We start from the raw sequence: 13820 nt of genomic DNA, 5'->3' as shown, positions 1-13820 counted from the left end.
TCACTATTTGGGCACTTTTACACAATTCCTGTGAGTCTATGGAACACCTCTGTAATATATATATATTTTTTATTCATTGTTTTGTATTTCTAATCAAGTCCTCAAAAACAGCATTTTTCTACCTCAAGATCTCGAGCCGTTTTGAGCCTGGGCTGCAGGTCCAGGTCCAGCCACTGTGTGCAGCTCATCTTCTATCTCAACATTAACATGCAGCGGTGTCTTTCTGACATCACATATCGCGCACATTTTCAGATGACTCAGTTCAGTGAGGGTGAATATTGTGAGAGGAGAATTGGAAGAATGCGCCAATATGAGAATTTTGAGACATACGTAGATCATATTAATATAAGTTCACATAGCTAGGAAACAATGCTAAACACTCAAAGGCCATTTATAAGATAGTTCCCCTTTAAAGTTCTTAGATTAATACTGTTTAAAAAGCCTATACCTAACTAGAATGGCACTGAAAGAGATGCACTAGAGCAGCACACGTCAAAGCTGTCAACCTGCACTCCAGTCATGTCCTGTATATCTAGGTGGACGCCGAGCAGACAGAGGGGACTCATTATAATATCATCTAGTCCAAATAGCCCTGGCTGGTGTCCCCTTGTTGTAAATCTCATTGGTTGCTATCTTGGTTTCCCCCCCATATGTACACCATTAAAACTAACCCTAGTCTGCGCCGTCAATCTTTGTTGACAATAATCTTTTTTTGATTATTGTGGTTTGGGTGACTATCAACTGATGCACTAAGTTTGCTCCAAATCAATTAAAGGTGCTGTAAGTGGTCTACATGTTAAAATAATGGCTCTACATTCAGATAGCCATCACTGATTGTTTGGTCAGTAACATGGGTATCTCAGTCCCTCCTCCGCTCTGCAGTAAACAGAAAATACATTTTCTGGTATCCCGTTCTCACTTTATCCAATCACTTCGAAAATGGTCTGACAAAAATAAGAAATAAAAACAAATTAGATTAGATTAGATTCACTTTATTGTCATTACACAGTACAAGACAGTGCAATGAGATTGTGTACGTCTAACCAGGATGTGACAATCAACCGTCAGTTGCAATATAAAACATATATAAATAAAACTGTGCAGTAAAGTGCAATGGTTAGCAGTAGCACAATGTGAAATGGTGAGAATACAAAATATAATAAAAAATAATCATTCAAATAAAGTCTACATAAGCTATGGCTATGTATACAGTGAGGTGCAGTGGGCTATGTAGAGTTTTGATTCAGAAGTCTGACAGCTGAGGGGAAGAAACTATTTGTGATCCTGTTGGTTCTGCCTGGGAGGCTGCGGTACGGTAGCGTGTCCCAGAGCGAGTACCCCGCAGGCGGGTGAACAGTCCATGGTTGGGGTGAGAAGCGTCTTTTATTTTTATTTTTTATAAATGTTTTTATTTTCTTTTCATACATAAAACAGAACATAACAGTACAATAATAATAATAATAACAATGACAACGACAACAATAATAACAGTAACATGAATCATAATGACCTTGACAAGAGACAGACAAACAAGAAAAAGTAAAATTAAAAAAATAAAATTAAAAATAAATGTGGCTCAGGCACTAGCAACCATGTTTGTGTATCCTTGAGGTGGCTCTTGAGGATTCGGATCCCTGCCAGTGTTAGGACAGATGTACTAAAATAGACTAAGTGTGAGACGTGTGTGTGTATGTGTACTATATGTGTGTTTTACCTATGTGCTTGTGCGTTTTATGCGTGTGTGATTAGTAAGTCTTGTGCATTTTATGTGTGCATGCTTCATGTGTGTGAGTGCATATTTGTTCTGTGTGTGTGTACGTGCGTGTGTTGTGTGTGTGTATGTGGGCATGAACATGTTTGCACCTTTACAATTGTCATGATACCCTCAACATCGATACCAGCATTAACAAAACACAAGGCAGCATTGGTCCACAAGGAGGCTATGGGTAATGGGGAAACCCACCAAGTACAGTGGCAGACAGTGCAGGCCCGATATGAGACAGATATGGGTCTCATTTCATAGAAAGTGTCCAGTTTAGAGTGCAGCATGCACGTGATGTATTCACAGGGAATGCATTCCATTATAATATTGTGCCATGACCTCTTTGATGGGACCTCGTCCTTGATCCAGAACAACAGAATGTTTTTCCTAGCAGCAAATGTCAACAAATTGAACAGTCTCCTATGTTTGAAATTGGCAATATGAATATCTTGGAGGCTTAGTAAGAGGCAGAGGGGATCCAGTTCAATGAGGGTCTGGAATATATCAGATAGTTCCTCTACGATGTCGAACCAATAGCTCTGGAGCTTTACACAGGACCAAAAGCAGTGGACGTGGTTTCCAATCTCTATCTTGCATTTAAAGCAGAGTGGGGATGCATTGGGATCCATTTTACTCTTAAGGGCAGGGGTAATATGAATGCGGTGTAAGATTCTAACTTGGATAGACTTGGTGCGGTTGCAAACAGAGATTTTTTTTGCGTAGGTCCATGCATCCTGCCAGTCGTCCGTGATCTTTCCCAGGACTGTTTAGTGACAAGGGAAGATAAAGATGAATTAAGGTTTAGAGTACTATAGAAGATAGATATTTGTTTTTTAGGAATCTGCAAGCAGAGGGCTTTCTCCACCTGCGAGGTGGAACTGTTAATTAACAGTGAGGTGTCCTTGGTGATAAACTGCCTAATTTGTAAGTATTTAAAAAATTCCGTTTTCAATAGGCCATACCGCTGCTGCAGCTGTATAAAGGACATTAGGGTCTGGCCATCAAACAGGTGGCCAAGATCAGTTATGCCCTGCGTATGCCAGGTCTTGAAGCCGCCGCCAATTTGGTCTGGCTTAAAGTCAGGATTGCCTACGATCGGGGTAAGAAGAGAGGTCAGCTTAGCTCGGCCCTCCGCCTTACGGACAGTCTTCCAGGCCTTGACGGAGCATAGTGTGATTTGGTAAGAGCATATTTTCTAACAGACTTAAAGTCTTTGATAAATAGTAGGTTCCACAGGGGGGACTTAGATTGCGAGGATTCAATGTCTAGCCAGATTGATGGTGGGTCTGATCTGAACCAGCCGACAAGTACCCTAAGGTGTGCTGCTAGTTGGTAATGTCTAATATTATGTAGGTCTAGACCCCCATCTTCACCATCCATCTGTAATTTGGCCATTTTCAGACGCGGTTTCTTCCCATTCCAAATGAATGAGCTTAGCCAGCCTTCTAGCACCTTGATAACCTTGTTTGTCAGCAGCACTGGACTCATTTGGAGAGGGTATAATAGTCTGGGGAGTACGTTAATTTTGACGAGGGCTATCCTACCCAGCCAGGAGATTGGTAAAGGGGCCCATCTAACTAAGTCTGCCCTTATGGTGTCTAAGAGGGGGGGAAAGTTGGCCTTAAACAATGTATCATAGGTGGGTGTCACAAATACTCCTAAGTAAACAAAGCCGGAGGGCGACCAGAGAAATGGGAAGGGCTCGGGCAGGATCAGGATGGATTTAAGTGTCCCAAGTGGCATTGCTTCGGATTTGGAAAAGTTAATTTTGTACCCCGAGAAGGTTCCAAATGTGGAGATCATGCGGGTTAGACATGGAATGGAAGAGTCAGGTTTAGATATAAAGATCAGTACGTCGTCCGCGTAAAGAGTGATTTTGTGCTCCCTCTCGCCCACCCTAATACCTGAGACCACGGCTGACTGCCTAATGGCCTGAGCGAGTGGTTCTATGGCCATGTCAAATAGTAAAGGGCTAAGAGGGTCCCCCTGGGGGTTCCCCCGTTGTAGAGGAAAGTTGTTAGACCTAAGCCTGTTAGTCAGAACCGCCGTCATCTGTGAGTTGTAAAGAACCTTGACCCAGTCAATAAAAGTGTTTCCTAGGCCAAATCCAGCGAGGGTTAGAAACAAATACGGCCATTCTACACGGTCGAATGCCTTCTCCGCGTCGAGAGACAGAACCACCGCGGGGTGGTCTATCTCACGAGTCATTTGGATGATATTAAGGAGCCGTCTCATGTTGTCGGTAGAGTTCCTAATAAAACCAGTCTGATCTTCGTTAATAATGAAAGGGAGCACTTTTTCTAGGCGCATGGACAGGATCTTGGAGAGCAATTTTTGGTCCGAATTAAGTAGGGCTATAGGCCTATAGGAGCCGCACTTTTCAGGGCATTTACCCTTTTTAAGGAGAAGGCAAATATTAGCCTCCCGTAGGGACTGGGGTAATATCCCAACCTCAGAGGAATGATTAAGCATTGCCAGCAGGGAATCCAAGAGAATATGACCGAATTCCTTATAGAATTCGCATCCGAAACCGTCCGGGCCTGGAGCCTTACCAGATGGCATACCCTTAAGGGCGCACCGAGCTTCTTCCTTCGTAATTGGGGCGTTAAGGAGCAAGTTCTGATTTTTCGTTACCTTAGGGAGGTGCAAGTCAGCGAAAATAGCTTGCATGTCAGAGAGAGCACCATCAGGTCGTTCAGTCCTATAGAAAGAGGCAAACTCTTTATTAATAGTTTTGGTGTCAAAGGACCTGACCCCGTTTGAGTCCGAGATTGAGGCTATTACTTGGGTGTCAGCCCTCTTTTTTGCCAAGTTAGCTGGGCACCTGCCAGGCTTGTCACCGTGTTCGTACATACAAGCTAGTCACCAAGGCTAAGGCCTCCACCTGCTCCCTTGACCCCTTACCCACAGTCCTGGTCAAAGCTGGCCTACCTGCCGTGTGCCCTACCATAGTGGGAATAATTAATTCCTCCCTGGAATCGGGCAGGGTACCCCCCAGCTTCAAGACAGCATCAGTCACGCCCATCCTGAAGAAGCCTGGTCTGGACCCAGATGACCGTGGGAATTACCGGCCGATCTCCAACCTTCCTTTCCTGAGCAAGATCCTGGAAAGAGCAGTGGCCGCCCAACTGCACCAATACCTGTCCAACCATGAGCTCTATGAACCCTTTCAATCTGGCTTCAGGAAACACCACAGCACCGAGACTGCCCTCACCAAGGTCACCAACGACCTCCTCATTGCCTCCGACTCCGGTCACATCAGCCTCCTCATCCTCCTGGATCTATCTGCGGCCTTTGACACGGTCTCCCATTCCATTCTCCTCAACCGCCTCTCTGACCACCTGGGTGTCACTGGGACTGCTCTCACCTGGTTCGAGTCCTACCTCACTGACCGAAAACAGTTAATCTCCATCTGCAACTCCACCTCCACCCCTGCCCCAGTCAACCAAGGTGTGCCGCAGGGCTCCGTTCTTGGTCCACTCCTCTTCACTATCTACATGCTCCCCCTTGGTCACATTATCCGGAAACATGGTCTCAATTTCCAATCCTACGCTGATGACACTCGGCTCTACATCAGCACCTCACCCTCCACTCCTCTCTCCCCACAGCACCTCGTCAACTGTCTCCTTGACATCAAGGCCTGGTTGTCATCCAATTTCCTGAAGCTAAATGGCAAGAAAACTGAGCTCATGGTTGTGGCCAAGCAGTCACTACTCCGGAAGGTTGGAGACCTCCTCCTTGAAGTGGACGGCTGCCTAATCCACCCTTCCCCAGAAGTTCGCAACCTGGGCGTCATACTGGACTCCACCCTCTCCTTTCATTCCCACATCAAAACAATAACCAAATCAGCCTTTTTCCATCTCAGGAACATTTCTCGACTCCGGCCATCTCTCCCCGACTCCGTAGCAGAGACTCTCATCCACGCTTTCGTCACCTCCCGTCTGGACTATGCAAACTCTGTCCTCATAGGGCTACCCAGTAATGCCCTGAACAGGCTACAATATGTCAAATTCTGCTGCCAGGGTTCTCACCCGCACCAAGTCCTGGCACCACATCACCCCCACCCTCATCCACCTCCACTGACTTCCAGTCAAGTCCCGCATCAATTTCAAGATCCTCATCACCTACAAAGCCCTTCACTCCCTTGCCCCCCGGTACCTAGCAGAACTCCTCCATCCCTACATTCCGCCCTGGAGGCTGCGGTCCTCTGACTCCGGTCTCCTCTCCATCCCCACCACCAACATGCAGACTGTTAGTCCCAGAGCCTTCTCTGTGGCCGCACCCACCCTCTGGAACTCACTCCCTCCAAACATACGTAGTGCTACATCCCTGCACTCTTTCAAATCCCAACTCAAAACCCACTTTTTCACCAAATTTGTAAATGACTGCCTGATTTCCCCTTTTTCTTTAATCTTTTCTTTATTTTCTTTCCTTTGATAAATATTTTTGTTGTTACGTTGTTCCCTGTCCCCCTCCCTTAGCTGTTAAGCGCCTTGGGTCTCCTGAAAGGCGCTATATAATTTTAAGATATTATTATTATTATTCTCTGTCTGGCAAATTTAAGAGTATTCGGCGTCCTGGATCAGAAGAGTGTTTAACGCAGTTCTGGTGGCCGTAAGCTCTATAAGCACAGCCGGGGCTGGGTTTGAAACATGTTGATTCTCAAGGTCGGCTAGTTTGGATTCAAGAAGTTTGCATTGTTCACTTTTCTTGCGTTTCTTGGATGATACGTAAGACATAATCAGTCCGCGAGAAAAGACCTTGGATGTTTCCCAGAGCAGAGACGGGTTATCCGTAGAATGTGAGTTAATTGAGTAGAACATTTTAAATTTTGATTCGAAATAAGTTTGTACAAACCTATCATCCTTGAGGATGTATGGGTTAAGACGCCAACATCTCGACAGCGCCCTCTCTTCTGACAAGGAGTAGACCAGATATATAGGGGCGTGATCCGATAAAACAATACTTCCGATTGTGCAGGACGATACTAGAAAGAACTTAGAGGAAGGGATGAAGAAATAGTCTATTCTACTGTTGCTCTTATGTGGGGCGCTAAAAAAGGTAAACTTCAGTTCGGATGGGCAAAGGGTTCTCCAGACATCTGAGAATCCGATGTCTGTACATAGGGAGGAGAGCATCTTTGCTTGCCTAGAGGGGGGAGCCGAACTGGGTGGGAGTTTGTCAAGAGACGGTATAAGGTGACAGTTAAAGTCTCCGCCCACAAAGGCATTCTCAGGCTATGGTTAGACTAGTGTATTCCTGGCGTTTTTTTATACGTTTTTGACGACGTTTGATGTCCTATCTACACAGAAATGCGTTTTTTGGCGTTTTTTTGTGGATACGGCTGAAACGCAAAATTTTGTTTGCGTTTGGAGATACGCAAAAAAAACGCGCCGACAACAGCGTGTAGTCAGTTGTTGCGAAAACGCCCATGCGCAGTAGATACCATCTGCGTGCCCTTCCTGTGTACAGTGTGTGTGTTTGGGACAGAGCTCCGTGTCCCAAATAGCTTCAGCTACCATGTGTTGTCAAGTTATTGTTATAAGGACCCCAGTCCAAGCTACAACAGTCTGCATTCCCTTAACAATTGTTTGTATTGAGCCGTATTGTATTGTACCCATATGCAATATGTTAAATAAAGTTTACATCCATTCATTCTGCTAGCATTACCGATTGCATGAGCAGCTGGCTAACGTGAGCTATCAGGATTCAGACCCTGTTAGCTCAGAGTTCCTCTTTCAACTTAACAAGCATTAAACAAAATGGCCCAGTCATCTATTCACCTTTGTTTAATACACACAGCGTTGTCTCTAATGTTATCTAACTACTGATAGCTCGCGATATCATCAGTTTTGTTGCTGGCTAAGTAGCGTGAGCTAACGTTAGCTTCTAGCCACAATGCTATATTGTTATAATGGCATACTCCATTGACGTTAGCATGCAGCTAACAATGCTACCGAGCGTTTTTTAGACTAAAACTATCCGCTCTTGGTGGTCACTTGTGTTGATGTTAGTTTTGTTTCATCAACAAATGACAAGCAGAACACACAGTGAATGTATCCGTTTTGTTTATTGCACTTTTATTAGGCTTTGCTGAAAATGTATTGCTGCATTGAGTAAACAAGATGGTGGCGCGGCATAGGCTGCCTTATTGACATTTTCTTTGGTGGAGCTTCCACCAGGAAGTGTATTGGCACATTCGTTCTGATTGGTTGAAATTGCCTTCATGTTTGCCACCTACTGCCACCTACTGCTTTGGCAGTGTACTACATCAGTGTGCTTGGCTGACAAAAACGAAAAAAAAACGAAAGTGTGACTCGAGGCGCATGACGTCGCGGCGATACGCATAAGAAAACAATACGAAGATGATACGAAAGGTGTAACCTCAGCCTCAGAGGCCAGGCCATTAAATTCAGTAAATACTTTGCATAGAAAGTCAGGGGAGTAGCCTGGGGGACAGTATACATTCATAAATGTAATTTCTTTACCCTTAAGAACCCCTTTGATAATCACATAGCGGCCTTGGCTATCTACAGAGGAAGTTATGAGTCTAAAGGGGAGATTTTTATTGATCAGTATGGCCACTCTCCTACTAAATGTAGAATAGTTTGTGGCGAAGACCTGTCCCACCCAACTCTTTTGGAGTTTAGCGTGACTCAACGTCAATTACCTTGGTTTTTAGCTTGCCGATAATTTCATCTTGAGCTGTGCATCTGGCCTCCAGCTCTTCCATCCTACCAGACCATGTATTCAGGCTGTCTTCTACGGAGGCCAGGCGTTGAGTATGGTCTGCGACCGCCAGTTGGAAGCCGTCGAGTCTGGATTCGAGCGAGGCGGCAAACGTTCTGAACTCCGTGGTGAAAGCTAGCTTGAGTTCATCCATTAGCTTAACCATGGTGGGCCCATCCACAGGGCCGGTCTCGCTTCTTAAGACTCGCGCAGCCATTACGCTTTTTCTTCTTTTATTTTTTTGGCTGAATAAGACTGGTAGAAATATGGATGACGTATGGTAATGGTTAAATTATCTTGGAATAAAAAAAAAGAGGCTTCTTAATTAAAGTAAAATAAAAGTTTGGGAGTCACAGCGTGGCTCAGAGAGGTCTACCCCATTCTCGACCCGGAACCGGAACCCCGAGAAGCGTCTTTGATGATGTTCCGTGCTCTCCGTGACCACCGCTTCTCATAGATTGATGAGATGGGGGGGGGGGGGTCTTGGTGATGCGTTGGGTCTTGGTGATGCGTTGGGCTATTTTCACTACCCTCTGCAGTGATTTCCGGTCCTTAACACACTCAGTGCCAGCCATGCGGTGCGCCTTACCCCCCTTGAATGCCACCACCCACTTCAATGATAGAGCTCTCATATTTGCAAACGCATAAACTATGTCTTAAATTATGATGTGTCTAATCTGGCCGTCGCTTATCAATGACTTGTTTGCAGTCAACATTGTCGAAACGGATTGTTTTTTAATCTGTTCATTTCCGTTTTATACCATTTTGAAAAACGCTTGTCTTTTGAAAGTTTCAGGAAAATATAAAGATTCTGTGATAATATATCTAGGTGGACGCCGCTTTACTGGAATATTCTAGAATACACAAAAAACTTTGTAATTTTTCGGCCTATTTATGAATAGTTTTCAAATAAACGCTAGATTATCGATAGTATATGTGTACTTATGCACGCTATAGAAGCGAGCTGAAAAATCAATTATCTCATTTCCTGATCAGCACACACACACACACACACACGCACACACACACATAGGGCACACGTTGATATCTCTGTGAAAAAAGCTCTGATTATCCTAAGACTGGTAAAATAGATTCCTTACCTCAGATCAGATGTTCTCCAAAAAGATTATTCCAATTCCTGATCGCCATTCCAAATATCGATCGCGTTTATTGATCCAACACTGGGTACTGGAAATATGTATTCCACGCTCTTCTGGTGGTCGGCAATGAATCCGATCCTCTCGGGTGACTTGCCTGAGAAGTAAAATGAGGAAGCTGGATTCCCCCCCCCCCCATGTGTTTTATTCAATCCATTCCAAAGGGGTGCAGTACCACAGGGAGAGACGATAGGGGGCGGTATTTTCCCAATGGAGCTCAGAGAGTTTTCAGCACTAACGTGAGGCTAGATTGATGAAATATGAATTCAAATCGCTAATAAAAAAAACTAGATATCTCGTCGCTGGCACTCAACGGTCGTCATGAACTAACGAGAAATCTCGTCGCTGGCACTCAAAGTGTTAACGGTGCAGTTGCCGTACCAGACTGAGATGCAGGTGGTGAGGGTGCTCTCAATCGTACAGCGATAAAAGTTCACTAGCACAGGAGGGGATAGGTGGAGCTTGGCCAACTTCCTCAGGAAAAAGAGGCGCTTGTGGACCAGGGTCGAGGTGTTGGTGGTCCAGGACAGGTCCTCAGAGATGTGAACTCTCAGGAATTTGAAACTACAGACACGCTCAACCTCCTCTCCATTGATGTGGATGGGGCTGTGCGTGCCTGTTTTATTTTTCCTGAAGTCCACCACTATCTCCTTAGTTATTTTGGTGTATATATGTGTAAATAATATGTGGTAAATAATATTATGGTAAATAATATGTGCTTGAAACAAGTAAAATAATTTGCCAGCAAGTTTGGCTTGGCAAGATTTTTTGAAATAAGTACCAATATCTAGGGTTCTCTCTCCTGATTGGATAAAGTGGGAACGGGACCCGACAATTTATTTTAGAGCGGAGTGACTGGGAGACTCATGTTACTGACCAAACACTCTGTCAGTGATGGCTGTTGGAATGTAGAGCTATTTAACACATATTTTGACATGAAAATACCACTTATTCCATCTTTAAGAAATGTGCAAGTTATTACGGTTACAAAGTACATGGGTACACTTTGTACATGGGTACATGCTGGTAGAGGCTGAGTACTAACATTCACACTACCAAGTGATTAGGGTTGACTTCACAACTGTAAATACACAGACTCGACAAACACAAGACAGACTTATGTATGTGGTTCTTCGTATTCGGAAGGAAGGGTTCATTTGTAATCGTGTGTATATCATGTGTATACCCTGGAATAAATTCCCAGGAAATTGCCTTTGTAATATTGGGTGCAAAAAGCTAATCTCAATGTAGACCTATGGTATGAGGATGGTAGAATTCCACAGTAAATTCTGTAGACCTATGGTAGGAGGATGGTAGAATTCCATGGTAAATTCAGTCTCACTGTAGAGACCTATGGTATGAGGACTGTAGAATTCCACAGTAAATTCTGTCTCACTGTAGACCTATGGTATGAGGACGGTAGAATTCCACAGTCAATACTGTCTCACTGTAGACCTATGGTATGAGGACGGTAGAATTCCACAGTCAATACTGCCTCACTGTAGACCTATGGTATGAGGACGGTAGAATTCCACAGTCAATTCTGTCTCACTGTAGACCTATGGTATGAGGACGGTAGAATTCCAGTCAATACTGTCTCACTGTAGACCTATGGTATGAGGACGGTAGAATTCCACAGTCAATACTGTCTCACTGTAGACCTATGGTATGAGGATGGTAGAATTCCACAGTCAATACTGTCTCACTGTAGACCTATGGTATGAGGACGGTAGAATTCCACAGTCAATACTGCCTCACTGTAGACCTATGGTATGAGGACGGTAGAATTCCACAGTCAATACTGCCTCACTGTAGACCTATGGTATGAGGACGGTAGAATTCCACAGTCAATACTGTCTCACTGTAGACCTATGGTATGAGGACGGTAGAATTCCACAGTCAATACTGTCTCACTGTAGACCTATGGTATGAGGACGGTAGAATTCCACAGTCAATACTGTCTCACTGTAGACCTATGGTATGAGGACGGTAGAATTCCACAGTCAATACTGTCTCACTGTAAACCTATGGTATGAGGACGGTAGAATTCCACAGGACGGTGCACAGCATGCACAGCGGTGTATGTACAATATACAGTAGACCATACACACCTTTTCCACAAACTATGTGCATTCAATACGAACTATGAATATTAAACTGTATTAAACATTTAGAAAATTGCTAATACGAGGTAGAGAGATTTGACGTAAACAACCTGGGACAAAATATACAGTCTCTCAGTCTGTGTAAAAAGAGAAAGTGATTTTCGAGGGGGCAGAATGAGGCAGACATTCCAGTTGTAACTTGGCAACATACTTGGGAAGCAATTCAACGGGGGGCACAACTGCTACCCTCAGCCCCCCCCCCCCCCCCCCCTCCGAATACCCCCACCCCCTTGACGGAGCAAGAGCATGCTTTATTACCCCCAGTCACAGTTTGGGGACAGATAATTACTGCCGCGGCTCTCTAGTCTTGAGAATCGCATTCCTCGATGTACAGTAGCCTCGGCCGTGCATGCTCCATCACGGTAACCTGTACACGATTTTCTGTTTAGTTTTTTTAACTAGAGTACCAGGGAGAGGCTTGTGAAATGGTGGTTAGAGGTCTGGCTTTTATTGGCCCTAAGCAGCTGCCGCTTTTATAGCCTCCCCGTTTCACACAAAGCAACTTTGACACAGCAGTTGAACATTTGCATTGAAGTTGCACTCTGAAACAGACAGGCTGCACCAGAAGACACTGTCCAGTTGAGAAACCGAGGCCTTAGCTGTTAAATTTACCCATTATTAACCCCAATAGGATATAACCAGGGAAATGGAAATACGTCTGATTTTATATTTAACTCTGTCTTTGCTAAGTGTTACATTGTGTGACTAACTTTGAAAGACTTTGACCGTAATCTAGTGTTGTTTTGAATTATGCTGAAGTCGGAATTAAAAGGGGTCCTTTTTTCCCCTGATGTGTCAGTTCCAAATGTACGTGTCATGAGAGCACAGGGTTGTTAAAGGCTAAAAATAAAAAAAATTTAAACTCCCTGTTCAGGTGCCCAGCCCGTGGCAGCCCAGGACCTGACCTCTGTCTTCAAGGCAGGGTATCTGGAGAAACGCAGAAAGGGTGGGTACCCAGTCAGACTTTGGGGGCTGATGATTTTATATACGGTGTGTGTATATATATATATATATATGGTTTTTTATTATTATTTTTGTTTTTATATGCAAAGCACTTCTGTGACTGTCAATGCCACTCACTCACTCACTCACTCACTCTCTTTCTCATTCATTCATTCATTCATTCATTCATTCATTCATTCATTCATTCATTCATTCATTCATTCATTCATTCATTCATTCATTCATTCATTCATTCATTCATTAGTGAATACTTAGCCACTCTGCCCATATTAGCAGCACACAGGCATGGCCCTTTTAAGTTCCAAGTTTTCAAGTTTTGTTTTATTTGTCACATATAAGCTACATGTACATTACAGTGAAATGCTTGGTTCTGTATGATCCCCCTGACATTGTGCTTCATACATAAAAAAAAAGTTAAAGAATAAAGACCAAACACTATACAAAATAATATACAATATACAAAACGAAAGTACAAATGCAAACAAAATGCAAAAAATGAGGTAGAGGCTGGTAGGACCAGTTCAATCTATGTGAAAACGCTTTGCATCTATGGCACTGTGTGTGTGTTGTGCCCTTTACGTCCAAATAAATCATGTTGTGGAATATTCAAATGAGCCATGACAGTAAGCTGTAGGAATTCAGAGTCAATTGTATATATTAAAATATAGAACATAGTTTATTTCTGCGGCCAACAGAGCTCAGTTTACAATCAGACACACTAGCGTCTGACCAGAAAGTGAGAAAGAACTTTGGTCAGACGTACATTAAATACATACTTTTTTACATGACGTCCAATCTTTCGCCGTCGACTAAAGACGCACTTCTTCAACCATTATCTTATTTTTTTTTATTTTTTTTTAAATGTCTAACCCTAACTAACCTTACTGTCATGCACTTGTCCTAATAAACTAATCTACACTGTAGCACTCAACACTTTGATGAATATTGTTACTCAGCTGATAGAGTTGTGCCCTTCCTGATGACTTGTCGTACAGAACTTGTAAGTCGCTTTGGATAAAAGCGTCAAATGTAAATGTAAGATAC

At 43.7% G+C, this 13820-nt stretch overlaps 1 protein-coding gene across 1 annotated transcript in view; it reads left to right on the top strand.

Annotated features, from left to right (window-relative positions):
* skap2 (src kinase associated phosphoprotein 2) overlaps positions 1-13820 on the top strand; it is a 30700-nt gene that overhangs the window by 3015 nt on the left and 13865 nt on the right. Inside the window, exon 5 of the mRNA XM_084335892.1 lies at positions 12688-12759. Coding sequence (XP_084192018.1) covers positions 12688-12759 — 72 coding nt within the window. The remainder of the gene's footprint in view (positions 1-12687; positions 12760-13820) is intronic.

Source organism: Notolepis coatsorum (genome assembly GCF_963971535.1).
Source record: "Notolepis coatsorum genome assembly, chromosome: 19".
NCBI lineage: Eukaryota > Metazoa > Chordata > Actinopteri > Aulopiformes > Paralepididae > Notolepis > Notolepis coatsorum.
This window is presented reverse-complemented; position numbering and strand designations above follow the sequence as displayed.